Source organism: Anastrepha ludens, chromosome 2 (genome assembly GCF_028408465.1).
Source record: "Anastrepha ludens isolate Willacy chromosome 2, idAnaLude1.1, whole genome shotgun sequence".
NCBI lineage: Eukaryota > Metazoa > Arthropoda > Insecta > Diptera > Tephritidae > Anastrepha > Anastrepha ludens.
The window spans coordinates 83,111,020-83,134,285 of NC_071498.1; the positions used below are offsets into that span (position 1 = coordinate 83,111,020).

The following is a 23,266-nucleotide window of genomic DNA, read 5'->3' on the forward strand; positions in this document are numbered from 1 at the left end:
GGATGAATTTCCTATTAAAAATTGGCTATTATTAAATGTAGCGGTAGTATGACTTGAAACTTTTCTTTTTGAAAACATTAACTCTCAACCTAAACTCTTGTTTCTGAGAACTGTTGAAAATGATTTTCGAGCTAAAAAATTGCCAAAATTAACAACCCACTTTTACTGACTTCTCCTGGAACACTTTGTGCCTTACCTTTCGGGACTTTAAATATTTATTTTTTTTACTTTGATAGCTAAACAAAACATCCGTGAGGGGTCAGAATATTAGTTTATGGTTGGGTATTTACAGAATGGATCGCTTTTGGCTTGAGCAAAGGTGCTTAAAAGCTGCAACTTGATTCCTTTACCCTATTTTTGTGAGGCGCCGTTAAGGCCGGAGGGCCAATTAGATGTCCTAAATTCAGTAGTTTTCGCGAAGCGTTGTAGGATTAGAAAAAAAACAATTAGCCAAATGAAGTTTTGGGGATAGTTTAATATATATTTGAACTAAAAAAAAAAAATTTGTACAATCTCCAACAATATATTGTAAGCCGAGTTATCAATAGATTCCCAGAGCGCCTGTATCCAACTTCTGTACAAGATACAACTTGCAATTTTCATCTGAAAACAAAAAAAAAAGATTATTAATTTTGATGTAATTATCTTCTATGTGAACTAAAAAACACCCAAAAACTTTTTTAAGCGACTTTTTTACCCAGTTGAAGAGTTTTTTTTTTCCTTGAAAAACCACTTTTTTTTCTACCTTCCCCAAAAATTTTACGTGTTTCTTAGTTCACATCGAAGATAATTACATCAAAATTAATAATCTTTTTTTTTTTTTGTTTTCAGATGAAAATTGCAAGTTGTATCTTGTACAGAAGTTGGATACAGGCGCTCTGGGAATCTATTGATAACTCGGCTTACAATATATTGTTGGAGATTGTACACATTTTTTTTTTAGTTCAAATATATATTAAACTATCCCCAAAACTTCATTTGGCTAATTGTTTTTTTTCTCATCCTACGACGCTTCGCGAAAACTACTGAATTTAGGACATCTAATTGGCCCGCCGGCCTTAAGAATAAATGTTAAGACAACCACCCAGACATGATTCAAAATCAAAAAATATCAGTTGGCATTAGTGAGGTAAGTTTCGAGATATATAAGCACACATATATACAGAGTTACCGGATAAGGACATTGTTATTTAACCGCTTAATAAATAGTTTTGAACGAACATTGCGCTCACGTGCGGTAGACATGCTCTAACGCAACATCTCGAGTGCTGCTCGCAGGTTTCGACATCGTTGTATTACATACGACACACGAACGAATCGTGCTTGCCAATCGCTACTTCGTAAATACAAAATAAAAAAAAAACTGATGTTAAAAGATATGCCCCGAAAGTTAAAAATATCTACTTGATTCGGTTTTGAATCTATTTCCACTAAGTGTTTCCTACTTCACAGCAGTCAAAAAAAACTGTGTATTGTAATCTAATTTGTAAATTATGTAAAAAACTGGCTAATAATATAAGAATAATTTAATTGAATATACTCTGCAGGCAATCCAACAGAAAGAAATATTTATCCATACACTAGCTTTTTAGTACCGAGTACCCAGCATAATTTAAACGATCGAAAAGGGTCGAGCGAACATTTTTTATCTTCTTCTAGCACTTGCACAGACCTTTAGTGCATACTGTCCAGAAGTATGCATAACAAACCACACCCTCCATTGCGACAAACCCAGCTGGTCTACCACAGCATTTGTAGATGGGGTTGGATCGGTCTAAAAGAGGTGTCGCTCCTCGTTTTCTTGTTCCTCGTCAAATTTACGGGATCGTCCCATATCAGCACGCAGTCTCATACCAGTTTCTCGTAGCCTTCGGCTTTAGCGTTTTAACAAAAAAATAAAAAAAATCGGACCCTTGAATAAATATTTAAAAAAATTGTGGACTTAAAACCAACAAAAACATATTTTTTAAATAATCTTTTAAATCGAATATCTCGAAAACGGTTAAGTTTGGGCATTATGCCATATAACCAAATTAATGCTAGGTAGTGGGTTTTAGATGAGACATGTGAATAAGTGGTTAGTATTGTGCGGGGTACCTTCACATACGGAACATACCTTCTGCTCAAATATGAACGAGACGTTATCAATAAAACGGTCCACGGATGGCATATGACAAAAATAAATTTTTTGTTTTTGGGTAGGATTTCAGTGTGATATGTCACATAGTTTGTTTTCTGTGCTACTGTAAACAAGTCAAGCTCGAGTGTGTTCTTCGAATTCTCTTTTATGACTTCAATTGTCTCAAAATGTTTTCCACGGAGCGGCAACTTGAGCTTGGGAAACAGGAAAAAGTCACATGGAGCCATATCAGGCGAATACGGTGCTTGCGGAAAGATATTAACATTATTTTTGTTCAAATAATCGCGAACAAGACGTGATGTGTGAGCTGGTGCATTATAGTGATGCAAGAACCATGACTTGTTGTCCCACAATTCCTTCCTTTTAAGACGAATGTTCTCGCGCAAACGCTTTAAAACGTCTAAATAATATTCAGCGTAACCGATTTTGCGATTTGTGCGATTTTCAAGCGCAATTTCCTTTACTTTTCCAATGTTTTCGTCGTTTACTGATGTTGCTGAACGACGTTCATGAGGCAAGTTTTCAACCGATGTACGGCCTTCTTTGAATGATTTGTACCACTGGAAAACACGTGCACGCGATAGAACAGAGTCCCCATAGGTTGTCTGGAATAACAAAATTTCAAACAAATTCTTTGTTCAACTTGAATTTCCATCGTTAAATTCGAAGAACACACTCGAGCTTGACTTGTTTACAGTAGCACAGAAAACAAACTATGTGACATATCACGCTGAAATTTGTCACGTAAGCTTATAACAGTCCTACCAAAAATCAAAAAATTTATTTTTGCCATATGTCATCCGCGGACCGTTTTATTGATAACGTCTCGTTCATATTTGAGCAGAAGGTATATGGTATTAAGTTTGTCGAAGTCGATTCTGGATAAGTAGAGTTTTAACCAGCTACAATATCCAGGCCGTAATTGAGGCAAATTTAAGCGGGTCTCACGAGGCAGCTCTTCGTCTGCAAAGAGTGGTGGTTGAATCCCGATAACGGCATTCGGAGGTCGGAAATTTAGGAAATGAGGCAAGAAATGATGCGAAATCTAACTAAAAGCAAACCCACTCACTTACAATCTCTCCTCTCCCTCTGGACCCGACGTGTCGAAACAACACGCTTCCTGGGCTGGGCCTACCGTTAGATGAGTTAGACGATGACGATCGGTGATTACACGGCACTGGCAGGGGCTAGTGAACGGCTACAACAACGATATGAAGTGTTACCTATTCAAAACACCACCACTTTTTTGTGTGAAATTAATTTTTATTGATTTCAAAGATAAATTTGTTCAAAAATGATTACAATTTTAACATACATATGTTCTCTTTAGCTCGATACGACCACCTTTTGCCTTGACTATAACCTTCAAACGGTCAAAAAATGAGTTGCATGCTGCACGAATGTGATCTTGAGGTATTTTGGCCCATTCTCGTGTAATCACTTTTTTCAGCGCATCCATACTCGCATATTTTTTAGTCCTCACCTTGCTCTCCAAAATGGACCAGATGGAATAGTCCATCGGATTCGCGTCTGGCGAATTCGAAAGCCATTGTGTGGACGAAATGAAGTGTGGACGGAAGAGACGGTGCCGAGTCCTGTTGGAACGTCCATGGTCTACGACCGAAATGTTTGCGTGTCCACGGCTCTAAAGCAGCTTCTAAAACATTTTCCCGATAATAAGTGCATTCACTTTGACGCGCCCATCAGCGGTCACTGCGGCCCAAACCATTACTTGCGATGGGAAATCGCTTCGAGTGGCCATACGTAGGCTCAAATCGCGATCGTTTTGAGTGTTTATGAACTGCTCAATTGGCAAATTTTTTTCATCAGAAAACACAATGTTAGGAAATTCGCCACGTTCGTGCAAGCGTAAAAACTCCTTTGCTTTCTAGCACCGAACTTTTTTTTTGCTGGGGTGAAAGATCGTGTGCTTTTTGGAACTTGTAAGCCTTGACCTTGAGCTCATTTTTTAATATGCGTCGAATGCTGTCTTGCGATATTTTCAGTTCTTTGGCCATTTTTCTCCCACTTCGACGTGGATTTCGTTCAAGTCGAGCCTTCACTTTCCGAACCATTTCTGGCGTTGTTGCGGTTTTTTTTGGTCCACCTCCATAGCGTTTTGCAATGCTACCAGTATCATTGTAACGTTTTATAGTGCGATACACAAACATTTTATTCACTTTGAGGTGACTGAGCTCACGAACAATGGCTGGTTGTGATTTTTTCAGCCAAATATAACGCAATCACACTATTACATTTGAACTCCTTCACAGAAAAAAAAATTCAACAAAACTGAGACGCAAATGCTTTTGATGGCTTTTAAACAATATATTGAACTGTCATTAGAACAATTTTGACGTTGATGTCATGAGCTGTTTTACAGATACAAGCAATGTGAAGTTGGTCACACTTCATATCGTTCACCCTGTATATATAATTGGCACGTACACCTTTTTGGATGTTGGCTGAGCTCCTCCTCCTATTTGTGGGGTGCGTCTTGATGTTGTTCCACAAATGGAGTGACCACCTACAGCATTAAGCCGACTCCGAACGGCAGATATATTTTATGAGGAGCCTTTTCATGGCAGAAATACACTCGGAGGTTTGCCATTGCCTGCCAAGGGGCGACCGCTATTATAAAAATGTTTTTCTTCATTCTGGTGTTTCACCGAGATTCGAACCTACGTTCTCTCTGAAATCCGAATGGTATTCACGCACCAATCCATTCGGCTACGCCGGTCGCTGTAAATTACTTAAATTAATAATGTCCTTATCCCTGTATAAGCAGCAATGTGCAAAATCACTTTAGCAACAATATTTAATTAGTTCCTCTTGTAATTAATAGGACTATGAATAAGTTCGTGCGGTTTTTTCGAAATTTGAAACTTTATTGACGTAAAATGGTTACAAATTTAATATTCAAAATATTGTCCATCGCTTACTACTACTTTTTCCCATCTTTCTGGCAATTCACGGATTCCCTTTGTGAAAAATTCGGTCGGTTTTGCCGCAATCCACGAATCGATCCATTTTTTGACTTCATCGTAATTACGGAAGTGCTGGTCAGCCAGGCCATGTTGCATCGATCGGAAGAGATAGTAATCGGATGGCGCAAGGTCTGGACTATACGGCGGGTGGGGTAGGACATCCCATTTGAGCGTTTCTAAGTATGTTTTGACCACTTGTGCAACATGTGGCCGAGCATTGTCATGTTGCAAAATAACTTTGTCGTGTCTATCGGCGTATTGCGGCCGTTTTTCTCGCAGTGCTCGGCTCAAACGCATCAATTGTCGTCGGTAGACATCCCCCGTAATCGTTTCATTCGGTTTCAGTAGCTCATAATACACAACACCCAGCTGGTCCCACCAGATACACAGCATAACCTTCAGGCCATGAATATTCTGCGCCGACGTCGATGTTGAAGCATGGCCAGGGTATCCATACGTTGCCCGACGTTTTGGATTGTCGTAATGGACCCACTTTTCATCGCCAGTCACAATTCGATGCAAAAAACCCTTTCTTTTGTGCCGTTGAAGCAGTTGTTCGCATGCCATAAAACGGCGTTCAACGTCTCTTGGCTTCAATTCATACGGCACCCAATGGCCTACCTTTCGGATCATTCCCATGGCTTTTAAACGTTTGGAAATGGTTGATTGATCAACTCCCAAAGTTTTTGCAACCTCTTCTTGCGTTTGAGCCGGATCTTGATCGAGCAATTCCTCCAATTCGGTATCCATGAACTTTGGCGGCGCACCCTCGCGTTCTTCGTCTTCCAAGCCAAAATCACCACTTTTAAAGCGTGCAAACCACTTCTGGCACGTTCGCTCAGATAGAGCATGCTCACCATAAACTTCCACCAAGATACGATGACTTTCGGCTGCTTTTTTCTTCATATTAAAATAATGAAGCAAAAACCCCCCCCGCAAAAACACATTATTTGGCACGAAATTCGACATTTTCAAGTGTGGTAAAAATATTGTTGTTTACGCTTCAAATAAAAAACTTATACTGACGTTTGTGCCTTACGACAGTAGCTCTCCAATGAATGTTTGGAAATGTGGATCGATGGAATAATAATCAAGTTACGCCATCTGTTGTAAAACCGCACGAACTTATTCATAGTCCTATTAGGAAATTTCATCTTCTCTGCTCGGAAAAATAATTAGCAGTACTGTGTTTTAGAGACATTTCATATAAATAAGAACAGTGAGAGAAAGATGCACTGCCCTGCAGTTGAACCTCGCCAATAAGCTTGTTTCTATAGCTTCTACCGGTACTACAAATGAACTCGCTATTGGCCATGATGTCACAAAAAGCGTATTCAATTAACTAACCACATTTCGACTTTCAGGTAAGCACAAATACTCGTAAATAAACAAATACGTTACTCGTAAGAGAAATAAGAAATTGTACTACTTAACTAACAGAGCTTCGTAGAGAATTTTATGCCCGTGCTTATATTTGTGCTTTTGTTGGATGCAAGCAACAGCATTTCGACGTTTTATGAGCGAAAAATAAGAACACAATGTAAGTGAATAAGAACTAAGTACGTCGTTAGTGCTGTGCTGGGTACTTGAAAGATACACACATATGAAGGTATTAGCGTGTGCAATAGACTTTTGAGTTTTACTTTGCCATTTCATAAAATTTCTTGCTGGACGCCCAGAAAGGTAAATGCTTTGCAGCCATACCACCGAAAGTCAAGGCGATCGAAGCTAATGCTAACAAACATTAGCAAGTTGAACAAGGTTGTGTTGGGCGGACGGTCGGTCACTCGTATGTTTCGTCCGCTGGTAAGTGTGCAAAACGGGTTGAACGGGTTGTCCATTAGTCGTGTGCATTGCATTGTACAAGTTGCCGTAAAAGAAGAAATCAGTGTAAAAGAAAAATATTACAATTAGCACGTAAAAACAAAAGAAAAATTAAGATTTCAAGCATATGAACGCTTGCTGTTATTTTTACTTCACTGTCAATGCACCGTTAAAGACTCAAGTCGATGTGTCGATGCCGATGTCGAACTGGTTGAACTTGATATTGAACCGCGTATGTATGCTGCCGGTTTAACGAGAAGCTTCTTGACCAAAACATTCTGCCACAAAAGCAACTGACAAACCTTCTTTTGTATGTATATGCATATGTACACAATGGCCAAACTCTGTTTGAGTGTTTAGGCTTGTCTTCTACAAAAAATAAAACATACAAATGTACGCACGTAAGAGAATACTAGTTTGAGCGCAACAAGTAAATGCGAATTTGTGATTGCGGACAACAACGTAGGCGCACTTAAAATGGTTCGACTGCATCATCAACGTACTGGTAAAATGACCAAAGAAAGCCAAAAGCGTTTGCCTTATGTTTTGCGCTTTCAGCGAGAATTATGCGTTTGCTTTGAAAACTGTCGAACAATATATGGCGCAAGTTAACTATTAAAATTATATTATTAAAGGAGAGCATAATTGAAAGAAGTTGGACTCGTTGGGCAGTTGTTTATATTTATTGCTGCCATGTTTTCAAAAACTGGTTAGTAGTAAAAGAATGTAAACACACATATGACTTTAATTAAAGCACGCAGCTGCTGCGATTAACTGTCTTAGATGTTAAAGTTAATAGTCGTACCAATAATTCCAAAAGTTGTGGAAAAAGATTAGTTAAAGAGTAACGAGTAAAATTTAATGAATTCCTGTAACCTTATTGATGCATTGATGTAAAAGAAAAACAAACCAGCTTAAAAATCAATTTAAAATTACATACCCACTTCAGTACTCAAAATACTTATAAATACTTCGAATCACAGAATAAACAGAATACAAAAGATGCACCACATATACAATTCTTCATCTTCTTATCCTTCTTAATTACAACCCGGCCCAGAGCAGAGAAGTTAACATCACGTTCACCATGAATATTATAAAGTCCAATGTTCTAACGTTAGTCGATTTGAACGCTGAACCGCAAAAGGCGATATTAGAGGTTCCATGGAAAGTCTTACCAAATGGCACTTCACGTGCTACTTTGGCTCAAACGGCGCTGCTGCCAGTCCCTTAATTGGGTGTTTGTACAAACTCCTCCTCTTATTTGTGTGTGTGCCTTGATGTTATTCCACAAATAGAGGGACCGACAGTTTTAAGCCGACTCGTAACGGGAGATGGTTTTTAAGAGGAGCTTTTTCATGGCAGCAATATACTCCGAGGCTGGCTTACCACTGGCTGTCGAGTGGCGACCGCTATTAGAAATAACTTTCTATAATTTGGTGTTTCATGACCCCCGATTCGAACCTGGAAAATTTGTTGTTGTTGTTGTTGTAACAGCATAAACATTCCCCATACATATACGAGGAATGCTGCTGGAGTTACAGTCCTTGGCCGGATATGTATAAATCCGGGTCCTTCCGGTTACGACCTGGGCACTTTCGAACCATTTGGCTATGGTTACCAAAACTCTGCAAACCGGGTGTACGATTCTGGACTGATTGATTGGTTTAATGACTAGTATGAAAAGAAACACGCCCCAACGGAGGAAAAGGACGATGCCATCAAAGACAATTTCTATGCGAGACTCGAGCAAGTATATGACCGCTGCCCAGCCCACGACGTGAAGATCGTACTCGGGGACTTCAACGCAAAGGTTGGGCGAGAATCTGTCTTCGATCCCACCGTCGGTCAGTTCAGCCTCCACGAGACCTCATCGAACAATGGTCTAAGGTTGATCGACTTCGCTGCGGCGCGAAACATGGTAGTTAGTAGCACCAGATTCCAACACCTCAACATCCATAAGACCACCTGGCTGTCCCCTGATCAAAGAACGTGCAACCAAATTGATCATGTTGTGATCGACGGAAGGCATGCTTCATGTGTGCAGGATGTGCGAACGTTCCGTGGAGTGAACATCGACTCTGACCACTATCTAGTCGCAGCCAAGATACGCATGCGGTTATGCAATGCGAAGAACGTGCGCCTCACTACGCAACGAAAGCTAGACGTCGCTAAGCTGCTATCACAACGGACTGCCGAAACTTATTCCGCTCACCTCTCGGAGTTGCTCCTCCACGATTCTCTACCCGCAGACGCAGGCGGACTTTGGGCACATATATCCCGCTCTATGCGAGCTGCCGCTGAAAAAACCATTGGGTTTCAACGCCCACCTAAACGAAACCAATGGTACGACGAAGAGTGTCGCGAAGCTACTGCAGCGAAGAATGCAGCTTACAAAAGAACTCTGCAGTCAGCTGCAACGCGGGCCGTGCGAGATAACTACAGGGAAAAGAGATCGGAAGAGAGGCGCCTCTTCAGACGCAAGAAACGAGAACAGGAGAAGCGTGAGCGTGAGCTGCTAGAGGAGTACAGGGGCAGAAATGATGCTCGAAAATTCGATCAACAAGTCAAGCGTCTGACACAAGGTTTCAAGACCGGAGCATCAGCCTGCAAAGATAAAAACGGAAATCTGGTTATGGATACACAGTCCACACTGGGCATATGGAGGGAACACTTCTGCAATTTACTTGCTGGCGATGACGCACACAATTCCGACCCAGTAGAAGATGACCCGATACCGCCAATCGACGATAATTTGGACGTTCCACCACCTAGTCATGCCGAAGTCAGAGTTGCCATTCAGCGGCTCAAGAATAACAAAGCGGCTGGCGCTGACGGCTTGCCCGCTGAATTGTTCAAGACTGGCGGCGATGTGCTGATAGGGAGCATGCATCAGCTCATCTGCAAAATATGGCTAGCAGAAAGCATGCCCGACGATTGGAATCTCAGTGTCCTTTGTCCTGTACTGAAGAAGGGTGACCCGACGATCTGCACCAACTACCGGGGCATCAGTCTTCTAACCATCGCCTACAAGGTCCTGTCTAGCGTTCTATGTGGAAGACTTAAGCCCGTTTGCCAACACACTGATCGGGCCTTATCAGTGCGGCTTCAGAAGTGGTAAGTCCACCATCGACCAGATTTTCACATTACGCCAAATCCTGGAAAAGACCCATGAAAAGCAAGTCGACACCCATCATCTCTTTGTCGACTATAAAGCTGCGTTCGATAGCCCGATAAGGGATTGCCTGTACGCCACCATGTCTGAGTACGGTATACCAGCGAAGCTCATACGGCTTTGCAGAATGACGTTGAGCAACACAACCAGCTCCGTCAAGGTAGGAAATAACCTCTCCGAGCCATTCAGTACCGTTCGAGGTTTCAGACAAGGCGATCCACTGTCATGCAACCTCTTCAACTTCGTGATGGAAGGGGTGCTCCGAAAAGCAGGTGTGCATCGTAATGGCACTATTTTTTACAAATGTGTCCAGCTCCTTGCGTACGCCGATGACATTGACATTATCGGCCGCTGTAAGCGAGATGTCACGGCTGCGTTTTCTGCTATCGAGAAGGAATTATCACGAGTGGGTCTGGCAGTGACCGAGGGTAAAACGAAGTATATGTTGTCTACAACGCGGAACACACGGCGTGTAGGAACGCACGTCATTGCGGACAACTATACCTTCGAAGTTGTGTCAGAGTTTGTTTATCTTGGCACCGCCGTTAACAGCAACAACGATATCAGCCTGGAGATCAAACGGAGAATCACTCTTGCTAATAGGTGTTACTATGGGCTAAGTAAGCAATTGAGTAGTCGAGCCCTCTCTCGCATGACCAAACTGACACTTTACAAGACGCTCATCATACCCGTGTTGTTTTATGGCGCAGAGGCATGGGTAGTGTCACAAAGCGATGCAGCCGCTCTTGGGGTGTTCGAGAGAAAAGTTCTTCGTAAGATCTTCGGTCCTGTGCGCGTTGGCGAAGACTATCGTTCAAGAATGAACCACGAGCTGTATGAGCTCTACGCCGACATTGACGTAGTTCAACGCATCGCCATCCAACGCCTGCGTTGGCTAGGGCATGTCGTGCGTATGGATGAAGAAGCTCCAGCAAAGAAGGTGTTCGAGGGCGAAGTCCAAGGGAGCCGACGAAGAGGAAGACCATTGCTCCGGTGGAAAGACCAAGTGGAGGAAACCCTATGCTCGCTTGGTATACAGAATTGGAGAAGGCGCGCGCGGAGCAGAGGCGCCTGGAGAGAGCTAGTGAGGTCGGCCGTAACTCGGTAACGGGTTGTTATGGCCACCTAAGTAAAGTAAGTAAGTATGAAAAGAAGCACTTGAATGACAGAAGGAATGAAAATGAGATTGGCGCATCGTCCTCAATGTCTTTTGCACCCTCTACTCATCACGGTACTTCACTCAAACCTAGTTTTGTTAATAAACCTAAAATAGAGCTTGGTTAGCTTCACGTTCGCTATAACAGCACATTCGAGAAGAAGGTATGGTGGAGGAAGAAGGAAGAAGCTCTTAGTGGAATTGTGTTCTACTCTGGACGTGACAGACATTTGGGAGGATATTCTTCTTACCATAAACTTACTTCCTGAAATACAGTAACACGTCTTCGGTACCAACAAATATAAATTCCCCAACCCACCTTGGAAATTGGATAATTGTTCTTTAGATATCATTACTATCTCACAAATCTCAGGGAAATCTCTACCAAATTTCAGATCACTCAGAAGCTGTCAAAATTTAAACACAATAAGAGCTGCAATAATAAAAGATCCACCTAATGACTAAAAAGAGACTCTACTAGGTAAAAATCACAAAGTCATTACCCCTAACAAAAAAATTGTAAAATAGAGGAAAACTGCAACACAAAAGCCAATGCGAACACGTGTATCTGCGGAGGTAACAAAGTAAGCACATAATTAATAGTAATCAATAGAGAAGAAAATAAGAGAAAGACAAGCAGCGAAATATGAGAAAAATACTAAGGAGAAAAACAAAGCATTTTGCAATGCTTGTTAAAAAGGGAGAAAGAAAATAATAAAACAGTAAACATGGAATGGCGTTCATTAATTTTCTAACAAATATCTCGAATACTTGTCTTTCACACCATAACACCGCCAACGCCATTGTAGACTTCGCTAGCGTAGTGGGCGACAGTTGTGCTCGTATTGGCAAAAAAGGTAGAAATGTGAGGAACAAGTCATCGCTGCTAAAAGGAATTCTACTAACACAATAGACTTATTTATTTATGTAATCACATTACTCAATTACCTATTTGCAGGCTGTGGTAGAAGGTTATCACTTTGTTGTGTAGTCAATTAAACAATATCTAATTGATTTTTGCTGAACGAGTAGTTATCAGGTTACACAAAAATGATAATGCAAAAAGATATATAATTGAATTATTAAGTAGCAAATAATATCAAGGTTAGTGACAAATCGCATTAACATTGTATACTTAACGGGTTCAAAAAAACTCATTATGTATAACTGAAGCGTGCCAAAAATGATTAAGTTAATGGAGTTGAAAATAAAACCTTTTTGTCTTGATAATCAAGTTCAAGTTTATATCTGCGCTTCATGTGTGACTTTATGTAATTAAATATTTGCTTTTGTGATAATAAATACTTACACTGATACTGCTTATAAAAAAATATACGTACATAAATGCTTTTTTACACTAGACTAGGCACCTTTGCAATTAACAGGGTTAGTGAATCAGCTGCATACATCGCACAAACATATAGTATATATATGCATAAAAGTGCATACATACATATGTAGGTATATCTATATGGATATGTGTATATTAGGGCGGGTCGATTTAAAAATCGCTCATTGCTCTGTGAAAATCGTATTCTAGGGATCAAAATAAGAAACTTTGCCGAAGGAACCATACCTCTAAAACGAATTCTGATGTCCCCCAATTTGGGTCGAACGAAAAATCCCTCTTTGACCCAATCGAGTCCAAATGTATGACCGACCCCCACTAACTTTGGACGGCCGATCCACCCATGCCAGTGGCACACCCCCTGGAACTCCCCTGGGGGGTTCTCCATACAATCATTTCAAAATATCACCATTTTTGGCCTTTACATGAGAAAAGAAACTAAAAAGTTCGACCCAAATTGGGGGACATCAGAATTCGTTTTAGAGGTATGGTTCCTTCGGCAAAGTTTCTTATTTTGGTCCCTAGAATATGATTTTCACAGAGCAATGGGCGATTTTTTTTGCCTCCCCACAAAAGACACTAAAAGTTCGACCCAAATTGGGGGACATCAGAATTCGTTTTAGAGGTATGGTTCCTTCGGCAAAGTTTCTTATTTTGATCCCTAGAATATGATTTTCACAGAGCAATGGGCGATTTTTTTGCCTCCCTACAAATCGACCCGGCCTAGTGTATATGCATATACATACACTTGTTTCGACATTAAAACAATGCCTCTCGAATGACAGCTCTTAAATGTTTAGACGATTAAATGATTAATTACTGTCGTCATGTGGCAAAATAGTCGTACATGCAAGCGCACAAATGATGAAAATTACAAAGCCGGGCAAGTTCATCTTAAATACGCAACTGCATTATGAATTTTGACATCAAGAGAATAGTTATACAATATAAACACGCACACGAATGATATGAATGTGCAGGGTGGTTCATATAGTGGTTAATCTTTATCAATCAAATTAAAAAAAATCAATTTTTTCGATATGTTATTGATTCGTTCAAAAAAGTAAATATTCCCATTATTTGGGGAGCATGATTTCACTTATATGAACGCAGTTTTGCAAAACTTTGATGACGGTTTCTGGCTTTGTCTCACGAATAGCTTGTTCGAATCGTTAATGGATTGTTTGCATAGCAGTGCCTCTTTACGGCACCCCCAAAAGAAATTTAAGGGCTTCAAAAAGTCAATTGACATCGCCGTCGAAAGCGGTTGTTGTGCTAGAAACAATCGATACTGTGTGTCGATTGGTAACTCAATATGGTCATGTGACATATCGCGAGATAGAGCCATACTTGGGTATTAGTGGGACGAACATATGTACATTCAATATTGCATGAATATGTGATCGTTAAGATTTGTTCGCATTGGATACCACATAATTTGACAATTTCCCAATTGTCTATTAGTATAAAGAAATGTTGACGATATTCAGCATCGGTAAGACGAGCTTAATCCAAAAAAAAAAAAAGTGGTTCGCGGAAGAAGCACCTCAAGACAATGCGAGCTCTCACACATCGAATGAGAAAGTTTTTGAGCACTCAGAAGATCGAATTAATGAGTCATCCGCCTTACAACTCTGATTTGGCACCCAACGATTTCTTTTTGTTCCCGAACATCAAAAATTAAATGCGAGGTCAACGTTTTTCAACATCTGAAGAAATTTAAGGTATCCACTTCTGAGTGGCAAAGGTGCTTTGAAATTTGGTTTAAGCAAATGCAGAAGGTTATTGACTTCCAAGGAGAATATTTTGAAAAAAGCATTTTTGATTATTATTTCGATGTGTTTGAATTATTGGGCGCAAATTATAAAAAAACAACCCTCGTATCACTCTGCATTAATCAAATGTGTTTATTATTTTTTATTACTACTAAAATATTGGATAAAAACAGTACATTTATTCAAAAACTTGATATTTTATGTAAGTGAAAAATTATCTCAGATTTCTATGAAATAATTACTAAAGGTCAAGTAATCGGCCAACGGTGTATTTGTAATTGAATTTTGAGAAAAATTTGGTGTCGTAGTGATTTTCAAATTTTTCGTTTTGTTTACATTTCATTATTCTTTTACATTTTCCGTAATCGAGCCGGACGCTGCGCAATTGTAAACCACTTTCTATAATGAAAATCATATTTTATACAAACTTTTTGTAAATTTTCAACCAAATTTATTTATACATATATTATATTTTACCATTAATAAACGCTCTCAATCACAGAACTTTTTTGCTTTCTTTTATTTGTTACATTTTACAACAACACACTTGGTGTCACAAGTGCGATGTCATGGCCAGAAATTTACTTTTTTCTTTTACCTCAGAATACGTGATCTTGTCTAATTGGTTTATGTTTGCTTAGAACACATTTGTTTATATCTATGTATGTATGCTGCCTTAACGCAAAGCATTGCATGCCGGGTATTTGCTAGTAATAAATAAAATAAGAGCTTTTAAGGTCTTGTTAGTTAAGACTTAACTTAAGAAGAAACCCGATTTCTTTTTACTGTTGCATCTTAACAATATTGTTTTAATTAAAAAAAAATGCTACAAATTTATTGCATCAGCACTAAAACGGTTTTGCACTATTGGCATATCACTCTGTTTTTAAAACTATTTTAATAAATTTATCAAAGTTAGACGTATTTATATGTATCTAGTTACAATAAAGCCTGATCTAGCAAATGAATGTAACAAAAATAAAAAAATAAGTAAAACAAAGCTCACTCTTCTCCATGTTACTCGTTGATTTGTATTTTGTATACAAAACCGGAGACATTTTGAGTTAGAAACCGTTTAGAAGTGAGGCCCGACTGTTGACTCACCAAATTATATAATACAACTAACATAAAGCAAAAACAGTGCAATACCATAACCGTTCCCACTGTTGGATGTGTGAAGATATACTGAAGTATACATACACACTTTATACTATAAATGGATTTTCGATATAGGCGCGCACTCAAACAGAGTTTGTGTTGGCAAGCCGACCACCCCAACCAGCACAGCTGATGATATGTTGATAGAATTGAGACACCCTTGCTGATTGTTGTAGGTTGAGAAGAGAAAATATATATATCAAATGTACATACCCCATTTAGAAAACACCCTCGATATTTTGTGTTGCTATGGATTTATGAGTTGTTTGGTTTAGCTCGATATGTGATCGAAAACCATTAATAAAAAAGAATGCTTTGCGTGGTTTATAAATAGAAACAATAAATACGGTTTATTTTAATTTTAAAATATTATTTAAACGAAATGCTCGCACATTTAGGAAGAGAGTCAGAAGAGTCAATGTACTGCGAGTTAAGCAAAGATGCGCGCAATAATAATCTTAGAAGTAAAGCAACCTAGCGCGTTTTCAGCTAACCGGCCGGCCGGCATTTTCTCCACATTTGCGACTGTAAACAAAATATGTACTTCAAATTGTGCACTTTGTTCGTTGATTCTGCCTTCATAGCTCATTCTCAATTGTATATTTATTCCACCTTCACTTTTAGGCGTTTATTTGGTGAGTAATTTTTACCGCCATACGCACCCATGACGCACGATTCATTGCAGAGAATAATAATGCCCAATACAAAGGGCAGCGACTTACTCACGAAAACTTTTGACCGCACTGGCGAGGTGAGGGTTCTATATTTACGGTGGTTGAACACCCACGCTTTATGCGTTTGCCCTGTTTATTTACTCACTCCACCACAGAGGAATCATTTCCGAATTCGATTCAGGAAAGTGCCAGTATTGTCAATTGCTAGTGTTTGTTGTTGTTAAGTGACACGCTCCAGAGCGTCGTGAGATACAAACGTACGTGCATAGAAATAAAACGCATTCACCCATGGACAAATTTTTGGCTATTTTTATAACAAGGCTTCATTTTACTTTCAAGCCTTACTCATCCAACTCCAGCAAGAATCAAGCGAAGCAAAAACAAATAATTTAAAATATTTGTTGTGCCTCTGCATTCGTTAAATTAAAATGCGTAGCATCGACTGTGTGCATTATGTGTATGGACCTATGCATCTACATATCACTTGCTTTGACTTTTCTTGTGGACTCCTGTCCGAGTTGCGTCGCCAGTGGCTTATGCACTTTACCGCCCTGTCGTGCTTTTAATCGTAGAGAGTGGGAATGTACCTATGGATAGTTACGCACAAAAGAATGTATGTTTGAATATAGTTTGGAATTGTGGTTGAGTAAGCAAGTCACGTTTCAACGTCGACTGTCACGTTTGCGATTAAATAAATTGGTATTGAAAATACATATAATACTTTAATCAAAAAAGGCATGAAATACAAGCATTTTTTTAATCTGTTAAGTGATTATGTCGCATATATGCGTCAATTTCAAAAGTTAATTTTTTAATGTCGTATATGTGCGTCATGCCGAAAAAGGAAATTGCATGCAAAAAACGAAAATTTCCCTGTTATTTTGACATTATTAAGTAAGCATGAACACTTAATTTCCTGATAATCGTTATCATAATTGTTCAGCCAACGCGCACGGTGAATCCAATATTTGGCTGAAACCCGGTTTGTCGGTATGTCGTAAATACGCGTCTTCGCTTGAAATTAATTCAGCACAGTAAATCGAGCTGTCTAAGAAAAACTTAACAGCGCTTAACAGGTTAAAAAAGGTAAATGATAAACATATATTATATTTATCACCTGTATAACGGTAACGACTGTTAATAATCCTCTCTCTCTCTCTCTTGCTATTGATTCATTTGAATTTAGACTAAAAAGTTAACCAAAATGAGTTCAGAATTAAGAGCAAATAACCATGCCCGTCCTAACGTATGGCGCAGAAGCTTGGACGATGACAACACCCGATGAAGCGTCGCTTGGAGTGTTCGAGAGAAAGATTCTGCGTAAGATTTTTGGACCTTTGCACGTTGGCAACGGCGAATATCGCAGACGATGGAACGATGAGCTGTATGAGCTTTACGGCGACATAAACATAGCGCAGCGAATAAAGATCCAGCGGCTTCGTTGGCTGGGTCATGTCGTCCGAATGGATACAAACGCTCCGGCTTTGAAAGTATTCGATGCGGTACCAGCTGGTGGTAGCAGAGGAAGAGGGCGGCCTCCTCTGCGTTGGAAAGATCAGGTGAAGAAGGACTTGGCTTCACTTGGTGTGTCCAATTGGCGCCGGTTAGCACGAGAAAGAAACGACTGGCGCGCTTTGTTAAGCTCGGCCAAAATCGCGTAAGCGGTTATCGCGCCAATTAAGAAGAAGAAGAACCTAGCATCGTGCAAGTTGCACAAGAAGTAGCACATGGGCGGAAAAGTTCCAGGCCTAAAAGGAAAACACGTTTCTTTCTGTTCAAAATTAGCTTTATTCATCAACGTAAATTCCATAAAGAACAACGCAATCATTCAAGCGTCGATCTAACATTTCAATACCACTTTTGTAGGCCTTAGTTTCAGCGATAACCTCTTCATTCGAGCGAAACTTCTTACTCGCGAGCATATTTTAATGCTTTCTCAGCACTTTTCAAGCCATTGCTTCGCTTGAACGGTATTTTTTTCCATCAAGAAACAGTGTAAAATTAAAATACGAAATTCTTTTTGAAAATAATAAAACATTATAACTTACGAACTAATGAATAGAATATCATGAAATTTTAACAACTGTCTTTTTTAAGTTTGTACTAACCGAAAAAAAGGTGGATACAATAAAACTAGTGCCATCTATATATTAGGCCTGGGACTTTTCAGTCCATGTTTTAGATGTATATAAATTCACAATTGTGAACTAGTCCATGTTGTATTTTTTCTATAAATTGTTCAGAGAAGATTTCATATAAGTTGGTGTTTAGTAAATTTTTTTATCATTGTTCAATAAAAAATATTCCCAACTTACGACAAGCTCAGTGCCCTCAAAAATATTTTTGTGATTTAGCAAAACTGTGGCATTTGAAGTGGCAATAGTCTCCGAAAAATGATTAGTGAATAATAAATGAGTAAACGAGAATTAAGAAACAGCTATTGACATAATACCGGATAGTCAAAGAAGTTTGGTAAAATATTTGTGGAATAGTATTTCAAATTTGAGTACCTCTTGTAATATTCATCAAAAAATGGTTGGGATGATTTAAAAAAATCTGGCGATAGACAGAGTGAAGATGCTGATCTACACCTTTTGAATTCCTCCTGAAATGGAACGAAAGCTAGCCGGATAATATCGTTGAAGTGAAATGAGAGGGAAGAACGCTGGGTCGGTAAACCAGTTTTCTTTCAAGGGCGAGAAGGGAGGTGGAACCCGAAATCTCCATGTAAGTCCACTGATATAGCAAACCTGAGAAGGAAACGCAGGACTACATTTAATGAAACGAGGAGGTCCCTCTCTTGGGGCGGATATAAAGTCGCCGGCACATATTTAAGTATGCCATAAGAGCGGAGAAAACATCGTCTTGGAGATCCTTCTATCAAATACAGCAGGATTATCAGCCAGCTATTGATAGACAGGCGGCGATGAAATCCCTCACAAAACAGTCGAAAACCTTAAGGTAGCCATGAAATGTTGCATGTGGCTTAACGAGATGGCTGAGTCATTTCAACCAAAGGTAATTTGGGTTCCTGCAGGGCCGATAAACAAGCGAGACTAGGCAGAAAGCTGACTAATCAGTACACAGAAAATGACATATGCATACGCTTACAATTTATGAGAAAATTTTAAGAAACGCGAATGAAAGATGACGTAACAAAGACACTTGCAGAATTCCCCCGACAATTGTGGCCGCACAGAATCTCTACTAAGTCTATATTAGCACAGTCTTAGTACACTGATTTACGTTATAATAGGGCACTGCCTAATAAGCAGACACGCCTACAGTATGAGCGTGCAGACAGATGACTTTTGCAGAAGCTGTCTAAATGAGGAGGAGACGATTTTGCACCTTTATCCAGACACAGATTTATACATTTGGGTAGACAATGAGTTAGAAGATCTGAACTCGGTGGAAATCAGTGACCTTCTAAAGTTTCTGAACGTTTCACCATTGTTTTAGGAGATATAAGGACAATTTCCCTGAGTGTGTCCCTTAGTGGACAACCACTATAATTTAAACTTATCTAACCTACCTACGACCAATGGCGAATGCTTCATGTTGCTGCAATAATACAGCATGGATTTGACTAAAAACTCATACACAAAAGGGAATCGAGCTGCTTTCACGACCGATGCTAGCATATGCACTACAACAGAGGCCAGCAAAACACAACCAGTTTTTCACACAATCCAATGAGCGCAATAAATGTTTCACAAATGTGGCGTTATCACCTTAAACAAATAAAATTTTATCTTGTATTTATTAATTTTACTTTATCCTTAAAATAACTAACTCTGCTGCTGGGGACTGATATAAAACTGTTGCTACATATTTTCTATTGTTTGTTATTTATTAATAAAAAAAAGTATTTGTTCATATTAGGAGTAAAGACGTATGGATGTACACGCACTTCACTTTTTGGCAAATATCAAATACTTGCCGAACAACAATCAACAGGAAAACAATAGAAGCCCGAAAAAACTTGCCGTTCTTCTTATAGGTTGAAGGCTCTTACATCTTTGGAAGAAGACTCAAGTTACCTTGTGCGGTGAGAATACATATACATTTTTGCAATGTACAAGATATATGTACATATGTATGTATATTCCTTCTTATTTCAAAGAGTTTCCAATATTTATGTCTTTAAAGTTGTTGTTATGATCATTGCTGGTGAAGAACATAAAATTGACTGTAAATAAACCATAAATTTACCCAACAAAAGAACAAAACTCATACAAGTCATACGCGAAAAGGCAGCGCGACTGGTCTATTAAATCTAAGCCACTTCCAACCAACTTAACATTCTTTAACAAAAAAGCAATCAAATAATTATAAATGATTTACCTGTTGATCTGTGCAGAAGTTGTAACTATTTAACGCTCCACTTGTTGGTTTATTCTTGTGGATGCCACTGCAGTCCTTTGCTCTTGATTTTAATGCACTGCCGTAGTTTCACCTGCGCGCGTCTCCAACACCTGTTTAGATAAATATTTGGAGTTGGAGCCGGAATGAACGATTGACGCACACGAAACGCGGCACTTGTAACACAGCTCAGAATCAGAGAATTCTACGAATATTAGCAAATGTCACGAATCGAAAGAAGTGCAAAACAGGCAAAATATGAACAAATAAATCCGCGAAATCAGTAATAAAATAGTTTCCAATGCGAAAACCAGCACAAATATTCAATATAAATTTGTAGAAGTTAGCAATTTTTCCTGCTTAAACAATTTAGTAAACAACTCTTTGTTTCTTCTACCGAAAATTTCCTAAAGCGTCGATGTTTATATAAAACACGCACAAAATATTACCTCGTTAACTATTTTTATTTTATCTTCAGTTTACTTTTATAATTTAATTAAATACATATTTTTTTAAAAGCTGCGCGCAATATTGACGATGCGCAGGCGAAGCCACGAAACAAAAACCAATTCACCAATTAACCAATTCACCTATTGTCAAACAAAAACCATACAACCATACAAACCGCAAAAACAAACAAAAAAATTATGATGGAGAATGTTGACAGATATTTTTCAACATTGTCTGAAGCAACCCTGTATGTTGAGCAACATGTTGTGTGACCGTGCTGCCACAGTCTGTGAAATGCTTTTAGTGAACATTTCTTCGGGGCGTTCACCTTTTAAAGCTTTTTGGATTAAATACTTTTTTTTGTAAAGTTAAACTATCTTTTACTGTCAACGGATACAGCTAACGGTAAGTTCAAGTTTTACTTATGAAGTTAGGACAAACAACATGTATACATACCATAATATTTATTTCTCTTACATAAGGTCTCATATATAGCAAAAGCATCGTACCTGCATAAGGTTGCTTGAAACATGAAAAATAAATATTCAACACTCACACAAACTATTGTTGTTGTACATACATATTATATAGGGAATATTACTGGAGTGGCAGTCCTTGGTCGGATATGCATCCGTCTCATTTCCTCTAAAACAGAACAAAAAACCACTTTAATGCGAACAAAACCTATAGATTTGTTTACAACAAATTGTCCTACTCTGTAACGCGATTCTCAAATTACTAGCGATCGAGATTCGTTATTGTTGTCGAGCGACGTTTGTAGCTTGCAGTAAACACCCTTAGCGACAAAATTCGTTAAGTACATCGTTGAAAAAGATAATGATGTTCGTCGTTAACTTCAAAATATTATGTGGCAACTTTGGCTATTCGCATTTATTATTGGATATTTATAATCTGAAAGAGATAATTTAAAACATTTATTCGTTGGCGATTTCGTGAATGAAATTAATAAAAAACAACAAAAATGAATAAAAGAAGCCGTGGTGGAAGGACGAGGCTAGAGCAATACAATAAAATGATCGACTTTTTTTTGGAAAACAAAGGTCTGGCGGATGGGAAGTTTAGTACCATTCACGGACAGATCAAGGCTTCTCAGAAATGGGCGGAGCTAGCAAAGTTACTTAATAGCGTAAATGGGGCAGAAAAATCTGCAGCTCAATGGCAGGTGGTAAGTTCGTTTCATAACCGCACAAAAACAGAATAATGCGTTTTTTTAAATAGGCTTGGCGTGATTTGAAAAGTCGTACATCGTTGAAGGCAAGACAAAGGAGAAAAGGAATGGCTGCCACTGGAAACATTAAAGCAACACTCACAGAACTGGAACAAAGAGTGTTGAGCTTACTAGGCATGGATTATGTCAAAGGAAGCAGTCAATGTTTTAAAATTATTCCTGAAGATGATGTAGGCACGAAAATTCATTAATTGTTGTGTGATCCTAATATTAATCTTGTATAAACATTATAGAATCTGCAAATGGCTTTAGAAGATGAGAATACAGTGGTCTCAAATGAGGCGGAAGTCCAGACTACAGAGCTCACTACACTAAAAAACGATGTCGATATGCCCAACCCAATGAGAGCAAATAAGCGAAACGCCGAACATGAAAATGCAGGAGACAATTTCGCAAAAATTGCAACGCATCAGGCAGAAACAATGCTAGTAGGTGAAGATATGAATACTTTTTCCACTCATTCCAATTTTGTATTTTTTGTTTTACTTTAGATGCAGGCTGAAGCCGCCAAAATACATGCCGAGTCAGCAAAATTGCAGGCAGAGGCAATGCTGCTGCAAGCGCAAGCGTTTGATCGAGTGGCATCATCTCTCGAAAAACTAACTAATGATATACGCATATTTATTAAAAAATAAATGAAACAAAAAGTGTAATAATATACATATGAATTGTCTTAAACTTTTATTTAATGGTTGTGCTGATGGTTATATTTAGCAGTTATAAGTCATTGTTATGCACGCTATGCTAAAGTTAACGAGGGAGCTGCCTCTTCCGAATCATCTGACATTGCTTGGACAATTACTTCTTCGTTTTCACTGGCGTCATTGCTTATGAGCTTTCATTTTATACAGAACTGCACAAGTGTTAACAATCCTACCAATGAAGCCAAGCTCGTAATTAGCAATCGTTGCTTAAAAAAGCAAAGCAGTCCTTGTTGAAGCAAGCTGTTGGGCTGTTGGAAGATT

At 38.9% G+C, this 23,266-nt stretch overlaps 2 protein-coding genes across 5 annotated transcripts in view; one reads left to right on the forward strand and one right to left on the reverse strand.

The window, feature by feature from the left end:
* The window catches only part of LOC128871980 (myosin heavy chain 95F), an 81,890-nt gene extending 60,706 nt beyond the window's left edge, over nucleotides 1-21,184 (reverse strand). For 3 of the 4 annotated variants that reach the window (XM_054114206.1, XM_054114202.1, XM_054114204.1), the window contains exon 1: nucleotides 15,412-15,503. In XM_054114206.1, coding sequence (XP_053970181.1) covers nucleotides 15,412-15,463 — 52 coding nt within the window. In that variant the 5' untranslated portion in view covers nucleotides 15,464-15,503. Of the gene's footprint in view, nucleotides 1-15,411; nucleotides 15,504-20,584 lie in introns of those variants that run through there. The other variant, XM_054114208.1, reaches the window with a different exon arrangement.
* A 380-nt stretch (nucleotides 21,185-21,564) lies between these two features.
* LOC128858324 (uncharacterized) lies at nucleotides 21,565-22,961 on the forward strand. Its single transcript, XM_054094498.1, has 4 exons — nucleotides 21,565-22,238; nucleotides 22,292-22,471; nucleotides 22,535-22,729; nucleotides 22,793-22,961. The coding sequence occupies exons 1-4, from the start codon at nucleotides 22,035-22,037 to the stop codon at nucleotides 22,934-22,936; spliced, it is 723 nt and encodes a 240-aa protein (XP_053950473.1). The 5' UTR covers nucleotides 21,565-22,034; the 3' UTR covers nucleotides 22,937-22,961.
* Nucleotides 22,962-23,266: the final 305 nt, after the last annotated feature.